At 36.4% G+C, this 12,927-nt stretch overlaps 2 protein-coding genes across 2 annotated transcripts in view; both read left to right on the plus strand.

Annotated features, from left to right (window-relative positions):
* Positions 1-12,927, plus strand: part of IL1RAPL2 (interleukin 1 receptor accessory protein like 2) — a 1,171,118-nt gene that overhangs the window by 792,425 nt on the left and 365,766 nt on the right. The gene's annotated exons all lie outside the window — the stretch shown is intronic.
* On the plus strand, positions 8,152-9,654 carry LOC100603406 (BTB/POZ domain-containing protein KCTD9-like). The gene is given in 3 exon segments (XM_012498733.1): positions 8,152-8,198; positions 8,290-8,583; positions 8,699-9,654. Coding segments are annotated over 3 exon segments (1,197 nt in total). The 3' UTR covers positions 9,555-9,654.

Consider the following 12,927-nt stretch of genomic DNA (forward strand, 5'->3'; position numbering starts at 1 on the left):
TGAATTAAGATCATTTCTTGATATACTTTGATGCTTCTTCTCTCCCCCACTTACTCTTCTTTTTTCCCCAATTTTCCATCCTTAGCTGTCTTCTCTTGTCACTGTATTCGACTGCTCCAGGAGATCTCAAAAATGCCTAAAGTTTCTTTTTTTGAGGCAGGAGAGGTTGAGATGTGACTAGACCTTTTATACTCAGAGTAATGCTGAATCATTAATTATACCATCCCTTCCTGTTTGCCTTCCCATGGAGCCACACTAAGTAGAATTGGATTGGATTTGAGGGTTGTTTTCCAACATGCTGCAGACACTTGATATACAACCTTTTATTTTTTTATTTTTATTTTTGGCAGGCCCCCTTCTTAACCCTACAACCTCAGAAACTTTCCATTTTTGTACCTGCTCAGTTCTTCCAGTAGAAAGTAACTCTTGATGCATAGCGTCTTGGACTGGGAAGGTCATTAGAGTTTTTTGATGATGATTCCAAATGCAACAGAATATCTTGCCTGTTTCAATAGATTTTCCTTTGTTTTGACTTTGTTGACCTATAATTTGCTGAATGATATAAGCAGCTTCACAGTAAAAGAGGGTATATTATACACAGGTTGAAGCAGAATAAGTATTTTTGTCCTAAGGGAAAAATCTGATCTAAAGATATTTGATTTTTGTGTGTGTGTGTATATAATTAGGAATAACCATTTGAAGTAGAAGCAGAGATGTCCAAGAGCCCAATTTTCAAAGTAATAATTTGCTATATTTATTTCAAAGTAAGGCTCTATGGCTAATTTTAGGAAAGGCCTTGGAAATGAACCAACATGCTTTAGGAAAATTCAGGTGTTTAGTTTTAAACCTTTCCATACATGCTTTAAAACATTCTAATAGTTATCTGTGAAAGAACTGCATTTTAAATATAAGAAAAAAAGGCTATTTCCTTTTCAGTGCCTTTCTACAGCAACTGAAAGTTAAATTAGAATGCCAGCTGTTATAAGGAGCATGTTAATCTTCCTCTAGGGCAAGACCATTCTTCTGATCTTCTCCTGTTTTCTCTACAGTGCCCAACACAGTACAGAGAAACTAGTGGAAACTTAGTCCATACTTGTTGACTTGAAAGTTTACAGAAACATTTTGTCCTCTACAACCTCCTTCAGACTATCCCTGTCGACCCTATATTTAGAAAATGGGTTCTTGTCTAAGTCTGGAGACAAGGTTATATCTGTGGAACAGATGCTCATTATAGTTCACATGCATATTGAACAAAAATTCAGAAAAGCAATGAGGTGAATTTTATAATCTTCAGAAATCCCCTTGAAAGAGCCACAAGAATAGGAAGCTGGTGCATATCATCCTCATTATTTGTCTGCTCTCTAATTGGCACCACCAATGTTTTGGGTTCCAATTCATTGACCCATGTTTTTATTCCTCTGCTTTTTCAAAAAAAAATATAAACTTTAAAAGACGCTCTGTTATGCCACTTGACTGGTTACTTTTTGTACTTATCCTTATAAGCAGTGTATAGGTCAAAATCAATGTAAATATTACCTATACCTCTCAAGCAGTCTCTCCCCTTACCATCCCTATCCTTCTTAGGGGTCGCTTTCTTAATACTCCAAACATATGCTTTTCTCTATCATAGAACTGATCACCCTATATTGTAATTGCCTATTATGTTTGTCTGTGTCCCCCATATTGAACCGCAGGCAGAAACTATCTTCCATTTTTGTATCTCCTGTACCTGACACAAAGTCTGGCATATAATAAAATATTCAATATATATTTGTTGGATGAATGAATGTATGATGCTCCAATATAGTCAAATTTGCCAGTCTACTTTTAAGGCCTTCATTAATCTGATGCTATTTTAATTTTTCAATTTCATTTATTTATGAGCACATATTATGTTCCAAGCACTATAGATATAATGGTAAATAAAAATAGAAATTATCCCTACTTTTACAAAACTAATAGTTCAGTGGAGGAGGCAGACATATTATCACACAAATAAGTATAAAATTACAGCTGTGGTGTCTTGAATGAGAGGTACATAGTGCTGTAAAGGCTAATAATGGGGCAGGGTGGGAAGTTTTCCTAATCTAGGAGGAAGTGATACTTAATCTGGGATCTGAAAGACAATTAACATTAGTTAAGTAGAAAGCAAAAGAAAATATTCTAGGAAGTGAGAACAGTGTCCTGTGCGGTAGAATCAGAGGCAGCAGAAGGGAGAGATGAAGCTGGAGAAGTAAGCAGGTGCTAAATCGTGTATTACCTTACAAACCATGTTAATGAGGTTTTGTCTTTATTCTAAAAGCAACAGAAAACATATCCTACAACAGTCTTGGTCTTTCTGTTCTTTTTCAAAACCACAAATCTTAGTCTTTGTACTTCTAATCATACCATCCTCTACTTGTATTATAGTCACCACCCTTTTCCACTGGTTCAAATCTTGTTTTTTGTTCAGGTATAGTTCAAGTCTTATGTCCTTCAAGATGACTCCTGTATTAGTTCAGTCTAGACAGAATAACCTTTCATATTGTATAGCACAAATTTATACTGTTTATATACTTATTGTGTGGGCTCTTATATCATCCTACCTTATACTTTTATGATGATTTCATACATGACTTTTCACTCAAGAGACTGTGTAATATTTGTTTTCTGAATCCCTCTTAAATATCCATAGCCCAGTACTTGATTCACACTGGATTCCCAAGATATACTGAGCCATGAAACTTGATATAAACCAAATCTTAGAATATATTAAGGGAAATACTTTGATCCTAATGCTCTTGGTGATGACACAAGCGCATCCATTTGAAAAATAAAAAATGCGGTTATATTACCTGGTTTTATTGGCTACATCATAGCAATTACTTCACTAAGTTAACTTGTCTTTTCACTGCATTTATCAATCTGCATTTTACTCACTCAATAAAAATATACTGAATGTAGATTATGAAGCAGCTACTGTGTAAGTAGGGACTGGGAATTAAAAACTGAATACAATATGGTCTTGACTATTATCTTGCTCTGTTTTGTGCTGCTATAACAGAATATCTGAGACTGGGCAATTTATAATGAACAGAAATGTATTGGCTCACAATTCTGGAGGCTGGAAATCTGATACTGAGGTACCACCAGGTTTGGTAATTCTGATTCCAAAATGGTGCCTTCAGCACTGTGTCCTCCAGAGGGGAGGAACAATTAATATTCACATGGCAGAAGGCAGAAGATCAAAGAGATAAAAAGAGGACAAACTCATTCCTTTATAATGGCATTAATCTCACTCATGAGGGTGAAACCTTCATGGCCTAATCACATCTTGAAAGTCCCACACTTTCATATTGTTAAAATTGTAATTACATTCCAGTATGAGTTTTGGAGGGGCTGAACATTCAAACTATACCAGTCATCACAGAGCTAAAAATATGGTGTCCAAAGCTATTAAAAATCACATTTCTATTGCCAAAAGGTTATATGAGATTGGTTGACATTCAGGATCCTTAAGCAGAGTACAAATGATGTATTTCATTTTCACAGGAAATGTAGCCTCACCATAAGTTTATGGATACAAAGTCTGGATATTGTGGAATGTGCTCAGCATTAAAGTAATGCAACAAAAATTATTTCCTCTGTGAGTATTATAGTCTTTGATATTGAACCTTTAGGCACTGTACAGGTAATACTCTGTGAAAAGCAGAGTTTTATAGGGATAACAATTCATCTATACTTTTCAGTAAGGCTAGGTAAAATTTCTTCCAATTGTGAGGCAGTCCAGAGCTAGGACTCCCTTAGGTTGGTGATTTTCTTTATGAAGCCATTAAGAAGTTACGAAGGTATCTAGAGATAGAGATCATCAGTCAGTGATTGATTATTAGCTTTTTTAAAAGAAAGACTTTGGCCAAGTGTATGAAATTCTGATTATTTACCCTAATTCTTATGAAATCTTAGGGTAACTGTTAATATAAAGTAATTAAACATTAAAACATTAATATAAATTCTTAATAATTTAGTTAACTCTTTGAGTTAACCAAAGCCTGACTAAAATCTTTGTCCTAATAGAGGAGACACAGAAAACTACTTATTCTATTAATTAGCATACATTTTAAAGTATCCTGAAGGTAACTAGCAAAGTTTAGGTGCTTGAAAAAAATTGTCACTTTCCTAATCTGCCATTTGAAGAAAAATGCTCCTAAAATTAAACCATTACTATGTTTTGTTCATGAGACATGTTACATCAGGGGATGTTTCCTAAAGGTTTCATAGAGAAGTAGTCAATACAACTTTCAAAAATGAAAATAAAATTTAAAAATAACCTAACATTAATTTTGACTCCTTTTTAAAAATCTTCAGTTATTTCATCTGAAGCAATACAGAGTTGCAAAGCATTATCACTCAATCATAAGGATCTTTCAAAAATTATACCACCCTGCTATGAAAGACTCAATTTCAAAATATTAATGATTACAAACCAGAGCTTCTGTAAACATACCTCTCAACTTTGAATACTGGCAACACTTTCAGCAAGATAAGGATGACAAGAAAACGTACTTTCCTAGCCTGTTTTCAAAGCACATATACATTTTTAAAAGGTCGAGGGGAGGGACATTGTAAGAATGTATTATTATAGCTTTTTACTGAACTGATTTATTTTAGATACCTTTTTGTTCATATCTTTTATGTCTCCATCATAGTAATTGTATTCTTATATGATGAAAATAGGATGAAACAAAATCACTGAGAATATACACACTGTCTTTGTTCCTGAAGGACAAACGGTGACCCAAGTCATGGGCTGCTTTGGCTTTGATTAAAATTAAAATCTTGTACAGATTCCAGTTCTGAACATATGTCTCATACTCTATGCGCTCACATTAGGGTGCGTTAAAAATATTTTATGCTAACAGATTACAGTAGGTAACAGTATGCCTTTGTTTTCTGCAAAAGAATGAGTCAGTGAATTGTTCTACTTAGTGGTTAAAAGACTAGCTAAAGATGCAAATGTATCCCAATAGCTCTAAATCCCACTGTAATTCTTCCTAATTTAAGGTATTTATGAACTCATAACAGAGGCTCAAGCTGTTCATATTTCTAGCTTATTTTATTTATCTTTCTCTTATTACCTGTTCTACTCTAAGCTTTGCAAATCTTGAAAATCCTAAAAATGTCAAAGGAGAGACTTCACCAATTAAAGTGTGCTGCAACATAGTGGAGAGAATGGAATCATTGTGTGGTTCATATAGAACTGCATGATTTATATGAGTTTTCTTTCCTTCCCATGATTTGTTGTAGCAACCAACTTCACATAGTCATGTAAAAATTAGAGGGTTCTAAGTTCTTCCAATTGGCTCTGTATTTCAAAGTACCTGTTGAACTAGGCAAACAGAATAGCATGATTTTTTTTAATAATCAGTGATTTTGGTGAAACAGGTGGAAGATACATTTTTGTTTCCAAATGCTTTCTTTTTTTTTTTTTTTTTTTTTTTTTTTCTGAGACGGAGTCTCACTCTGTCCTCTGTCGCCCAGGCTGGAGTGCAGTGGCGCAATCTCGGCTCACTGCAAGCTCCACCTCCCGGGTTCATGCCATTCTCCTGCCTCAGCCTCTCCGAGTAGCTGGGACTACAGGTGCCCGCCACCACGCCCGGCTAATTTTTTGTATTTTTAGTAGAGACGGGGTTTCACCGTGGTCTCGATCTCCTGACCTCGTGATCCGCCCGCCTCGGCCTCCCAAAGTGCTGGGATTACAAGTGTGAGCCACCGCGCCTGGCCTGTTTCCAAATGCTTTCTAAGAATGACTATAAATGCACAGTTTATTAAAGAGATTCAACAATGCCATTTCCCTGCTGCTTCTCTACCAAGTAAATGACATTTTGAAATATTATTTTTTTTCTAAAATATAAAAGACCTACCCAGCCATTATATAAAATGAGGAAACTCTTGTTGTGTTAACATCTTGAATCTAGTCTCAGGGAAGCTGTTTTATGAGATTTACTGGTGCAATTTTGTTGCAGATGCTCATGATTTATAGAAAAGCTCATGGAAACAGACAGAATCTGTATAAAGAACCAAAATAAAAACAAAAACATTAGGTAACTCACATGAGGTGGATGTCACATTCATCATGTTTTTGTCATTTTGGTTTAATGTTCATGTCTTGGGGAGTATTTGAGAGTCATGCTATGTGACCTTCAGATCCCTGTAGAGTGGTTCAGGTTCAAACTCCTGGAAGGCTCACATGTGATAAGGTTTGGGCTACTACCTTTCTCAGCCTGTGAAATTTGAGACTTTCCCCACATTTTCCCCTGACCAGTGTATCCAAACCTCCACACCTCCAAACGGCCATTAAATTTTGAACTCCTACTGCTCTCATTCTCTTTCTTCCCTCTTTTGTTAATGTAATAATTTACCAACCAGTTTTTCTTTAGGAAACAAAAATGTATTGCTGCCTACTCTGATGTTTGCACAGTGTTTTAGAAGGCAAACTTCTTATAGATGGTATACAGCCTGGTGCTTCTCCCTTCCAAAGTGCCTTATACAGTGCTAGTTATAAAGTTGATGTTCATCATTGGCTTATTAATTGATTGATCCTTGTGTCCTGTCCCTCAACTAGTCTTAGACATTGTGTTTAGAAGATAAATAGAGCAGGGAATTTTTCATCTGGCCTCATTGTTCCTCCAATCACAGAGATGTGAGCCCACCTAGTGACAAAGTACTAGAAAAGAGAGCAGACTGTCAGTTTCATCCTTGTCTGTCAGAGCATGAGACTGGTTTGGATGACTTTGCCTAGTTGATGTTAAGCACATTCTCATTTCCCGTGTTAAGCCTTATAGATCAACTAGACTAGAGTAGTGCCATGATATGTTCTCACCTCTTTTCCCAGCCCCTAGGTTACTTCATCACACCACCATGGATTAGACTGTTAGTATTTGTTGCTTTTATTACAGATGATTTCTAATATGTAATTTATTATCAATAAAGGATGATGCTTTATTCTTCCTTGAAATTTTCTGTTCTCCCTCCCCTTTTTTTCCTATTCTGTTCAGGGACTGGAGGGATGAGGCACATTTATTCCCAAAAAGGAGAGCAGATATAGTGGTTGGTAGGGTTGGCAGGATCTCCTGAACTCCTACTGCTGAACTTACAATTCTATATTTTGCATATTTATATTCAAATGGTTCAACAAATATATAGGAAAGGATCCTACAGGACCCTACAGTTTCCAGAACTGATGATTTGTCATCTGAAAAGGTATTTTTCTTCATAGCTTGAGAAGACGTTAAAGCAAGGCTGTTAGTATACATTCAATCTAAAATTCAACAAAAGATTCTTCTCGTTTACAGAATGAAATAAATGCATATTAATATATTTCGCCATACTTTCACAAGATTTTATTTGCTACTACATAGACACCTAGGTTATATGCTACCCTAACCAATAAAAATTCTATGACCAAGTTTATGTATTTCCTATACAAGCAGACTTTTTGTATGTTTTGAAACATTCTAAGACAGTAGTGTTTATTCTCACATATGGTTATATACATATATATATAGAGAGAGATTTGTTTTTGATAAGTGATGTATGGTTCATGTAAGTGTCTTTACAATGTATTATATTTAAGGTTTGATTTTGTAGACATGTTTAGTTTGATTTTTGGAGTTTCAAAGCTTGTGAAAATCATTTTGGTTCAGAATAATAAAATAAGTTAGACAATGAAATTTATATGCATTTTCATATGTCTGTACAGAACTTGATATAAATACTCAAACATTCTTCCTTTATATAACTTTAGGTTTAACTTTGATTTGATTTAGTAACATAAGATTAACAGTGATATAAATTTTGGTTCCTCTAGAGAAAGAAATACTTGAGACCACTAAAATTAAAAATCTTGCATTAACATCCTATAATTTTATGAAAATTTAATAAGCTTCAGAAAATATAACATATTTGGAGCCTTTTATAACATAGTGTAGCATTTGCTTGGAACATGGAATGAAAGTTAAGAGTGAAACCCAGGTTTTAGCCAAGGGCAGGAAGGTGGCAAAGGGAGGCGAATCCGAGTGGGTGGAGGGAGGGGAAGGGCGGGAGGAGAAAAAGGTGAGAGGAGGACCAGGTGGGAGGGTGGCGGCTCACTCAGGACCCAGCGGGGGCAGCGCGATGAGGCGGGTGACCCTGTTCCTGAACGGCAGCCCCAAGAACGGAAAGTGTAAGAGACTTAAATGAATATGACTGATTGTCACACAAAAAAGGTGTGTCTTACTTCAACACTCGACATTCAAGAAATATTTATCAAAGACCTGCTGTAAGCTAGGTGGTTGCTGTATATGGAACTTTATCTGATTTGCTTTCTGTGCCCAGCAGTAAACTCGGCATAAAAGCCACCAGTGTGTATAATGGGAAAGGTGGACTGATTGATGATATTGCTTTGATCAGGGATGATGATGTTTTGTTTGTTTGTGAAGGGGAGCCATTTATTGATCCTCAGACAGATTCTAAGCCTCCTGAGGGATTGTTAGGATTCTACACAGACTGGCTGACATTAAATGTTGGAGGGCGGTACTTTACAACTACACGCGTTACTCCTACCAGGTTGTAGCATGCATCTTTTTGAGAGAGCAGCTGGGATTGAGTATACTCTTGACTTAAATATGTTTGTTTATAAAGACAAATGGAGAAATCAATTTTTTCCCTGAATTCTAAGGAGCACTTTGGTGAATAAGGAACCTGACAGTATGCTGGCCCACATGTTTAAGGACAAAGGTGTCTGGGGAAATAAGCAATATCATAGAGGAGCTTTCTTAATTGACCGAAGTCCTGAGTACTTTGAAACCATTTTGAACTACTTGCGTCATGGACAGCTCATTGTAAATGATGGCATTAATTTATTGGGTGTGTTAGAAGAAGCAAGATTTTTTGGTATTGACTCATTGATTGAACACGTAGAAGTGGCAATAAAGAATTCTCAACCACCGGAGGATCATTCACCAATATCCCGAAAGGAATTTGTCCGATTTTTGCTAGCGACTCCAACCAAGTCAGAACTGCGATGCCAGGGTTTGAACTTCAATGGTGCTGATCTTTCTCATTTGGATCTTCGATACATTAACTTCAAAATGGCCAATTTAAGCCGCCGTGATCTTGCACATGCAAATCTTTGCTGTGCAAATCTTGAACGAGCTGATCTCTGTGGATCAGTGCTTGACTGTGCAAATCTCCAGGGAGTCAAGATGCTCTGTTCTAATGCAAAAGGAGCATCCCTGAAACTGTGTAATTTTGAGGATCCTTCTGGTCTTAAAGCCAATTTAGAAGGTGCTAATCTGAAGGGTGTGGATATGGAAGGAAGTCAGATGACAGGAATTAACCTGAGAGTGGCTACCTTAAAAAATGCAAAGTTGAAGAACTCTAACCTCAGAGGAGCAACTCTGGCAGGAACTGATTTAGAGAACTGTGATCTATCTGGGTGTGATCTTCAAGAAGCCAACCTGAGAGGGTCCAACATGAAGGGAGCTATATTTGAAGAGATGCTGACACCACTACACATGTCACAAAGTGTCAGATGAGAATTTTAGGGGCTGGAGGAAGATGTACAAGATGAAAATGTTTTCCTTATCACTTTTCTTTCTCCACCCACTCAGTTGTCTAGAAGAAATAACACTGTAAAGAAATTAAAAAAAAAAATTCAGAGGATTATGCTTGTTCTGAGCAGTGCATAAGGGAAAAAACTGACTTTTTTTCCATATTCTGATTTTTAACAGAAAAGCACTCATTTAATAGATGTAGGGAAACTAGATATTGCTGCCTATTGCAAGGGGTAGGGGGGTTTAACCTGGTTTTATGACCAGGAATAGTATCTATTATATTTGCTTTTAAATAGGCATGATGTGGAAATACCATCTTGGTTTGAGATGCATTTGAGGATTTTAATTTATGGAACGCACAACATATTCAATTATATTTATTGAATACCTAGATGCGGTATGGATATTTAAATTGTTAAAACTTTATGAAAACTTGGAAAAGGTTTTTCAGGTTTATAAATAGCTTTAGTGATGCCTCCCCTCTTTAAATACCTGTCATACCATATGAATATAGTGAGATCAGACTCCCTAAGACTCTTTTCAGGATCATTTTTATAATGTTTACTTTTTAGGACAAAACAGTAGCTAAATTAAAGTAATATCCAGTTCTTACTGATTGAGACAGAGTGGAAAGAAAGACATCGTTGTACTTCACTGTCATTCCAAAGGTACAGTGGAACTCCAGATGGAGGAATAACTTACCTATCACTACAACACTTATAAATGAGAATTTCTCAGAATTTCATTCTAGGCAAGTTCCACTCAACACCAGACCAAGCAATTCTATCTATTTACACTATTAGCCTAGTTTTCTCATACAGTCATCACAAGCACAGGAAGATACTTCAAAACCAAAAAACCAAGGTGCATCATTAATATTCATTTAATTCAAATACCAAATAGTTTACATAGGGCCAGCTTAGAAATAGATACCAAATCCAGAGCTACTGCAATCAAAGCTTATATGAGTGAATATGGTAGAGTTGCCTGCTAAAAGGCAATGTAATATAATTGCAGCTAGAACCCTACAGTGGGGAATGAGGAATTTTAAGCACACATTTGATTACAGCCACCAAAAAATAGATGTAAAGTAAAAATAAAGGCATTTGGCTGGTCCAAGATGTAATACCAATCAGTCAGCACCTGTGAGTCTTTTACTTATATTTTTTGTGTTTTTTTTTAAACAAATTTTAGCCCAATTTTCTTGAGTCATTATCTCTCTGCAGCAGCAGAGGAAGGGCCTGTACCTCCCTACCGATGACCTGGTGTCCTTATTTTCTACCCCAAGAGCAGGGATATTAGCTGTGTCCAAATGGGTTCTGAATTCTACAGACTCATCAACATGAGGCAAGGAATCATTGAAAACCACCTGTGTCTCCTTTGGGAGAATGACATATCTTTAGTATTTACATAGCTTATTCTTCTATATCTACATATGCAAAGCTTTCCTTAACAGTAAAGGGTACATATGCATAGTGGGAGGAGATCAGACCTTTACAAGTGAAGGAAAGCAACTGCAGAAATGAATTATTTTCTTTGCTTTATTATTTTTACCAAGACAGAGAAGTATTGAGAGATAATCTATTTTCATAATCAATATGTGCCTAAATTATACTTAAATCATTTCATTCTGTACTATATTTTCAGGAATTACAGAATGTGTTATTCATTCACTTAAAGGTACCTCTGTAGAAATAACCTAAAACTGCAGAAGGATCTGAAAGATCTAAACATGGTGTGCTTAGAAACTGCAGATTTTAGATCTAATGTATACTGCATTAATAAACGATATAAAGTGTTGAAAAAAAAGAGTGAAACCCAGGTTTTAGATATACCTCTACCACTTACTTGCTATATGATTTTGGGAAAACTATTTTTTTGTCTCTGAGCTTTAATGCCATTATCTGTAAAATGCAGTGTTACAATAGATCATTGTAAATTACAGCCAATATCAAAATTTTTCTTATGGCTGATAGGAGGTTTATTTCCCAAATCTCTCTCTTTAGAAATGCTTAGGTATGTCAGGCCGGGCGCAGTGGCTCACGCTTGTAATCCCAGCACTTTGGGAGGCCGAGGCGGGTGGATCACGAGGTCAGGAGATCGAGACCATGGTGAAACCCCATCTCTACTAAAAATACAAAAAATTATCCGGGTGTGGTGGCGGGCACCTGTAGTCCCAGCTACTCGGAGAGGCTGAGGCAGGAGAATGGCGTGAACCCAGGAGGCGGAGCTTGCAGTGAGCCGAGATCGTGCCACTGCACTCCAGCCTGGGCAACAGAGCGAGTCTCCAAAAAAAAAAAAAAAAGAAATGCTTAGGTATGTCTACAAGCATATAGCTTAATATTTCAAACAAAACGTTCATGTTTACCTTTATTATATTTTTTCATAGCTTTAATTTTTGAGTACCTATGCCTCCAAACCAGTCAAATCAATTTTTCCAAACCTACGCCTCCAAACCAGTCAAAATAACTTCTATATATTGAAGTTGTTGAAAGCACGTGTAAAATTCAGGATAAATTACCATTGCCATGAAAAATGCCATAGATTAGGTGTTCTTTAAAGAAGTTATATACATCTAACAATTATTTATTGGAGACACTACCATGTTCTAGGCATTGTCTTAGAAGCAGGTGATACAAAAGTGACAGATAACATCTCTGCTCTTACAAAGATTATACTCTTTTGGGAGAGAGAAAGTGAAGAAGAAAACAAAACATAAAAAAACTATCAGCTAGTGGTAAGTGCCACCCAGATGAACAACATATGTGATGTGGTAGAAATTGATGAGATAGAATGGACCAGGTAGTAAGGGAAAGCAGAGATCTGAATGCCATGAAGGAGCCAACCACATGAAGATGAGTGGGGAAAAAACTCCAGGCTGGTATTATGTGAAGGCCCAAAGCAAAAATGAAGTCAGCATGTTCAAGTAATTGAAAGATTAGTGAGGCTGAAGCTTAGTGGCAGAAGTAGAGAATGCTAGGAAATGAGGTCAGAAAGGTAGGCAGGGACCAAATTGGCTCTGATTTATAGATAGATAGATAGATAAGAGTGTGTGTGGGGGGGTTGGAAAATATATTTTAAGCAAATAATATAGATTTGGGGTATGCTTAAGATTTAGAGTCAGCAGCACCTGTTAATGAGGTGAATATGAACAGTAAAGGAAAGAGAAATTGGAAAAGCCCCTAGAGGTTTGGTTTGAGCACCTGGATAAATGGAGGTGCCATTAATGAAGATAGTGGAAGACTTGAGGGAAAATCAAGTGTAGGGTACAAAGAAGCAAACATCAACAACTCTATTTAGTCTTATTAAGTTTGATATATTAATTAGCCATCCATATAAAGATGTTAGGTAGACA

This window comes from Nomascus leucogenys, chromosome X, assembly GCF_006542625.1.
Source record: "Nomascus leucogenys isolate Asia chromosome X, Asia_NLE_v1, whole genome shotgun sequence".
NCBI lineage: Eukaryota > Metazoa > Chordata > Mammalia > Primates > Hylobatidae > Nomascus > Nomascus leucogenys.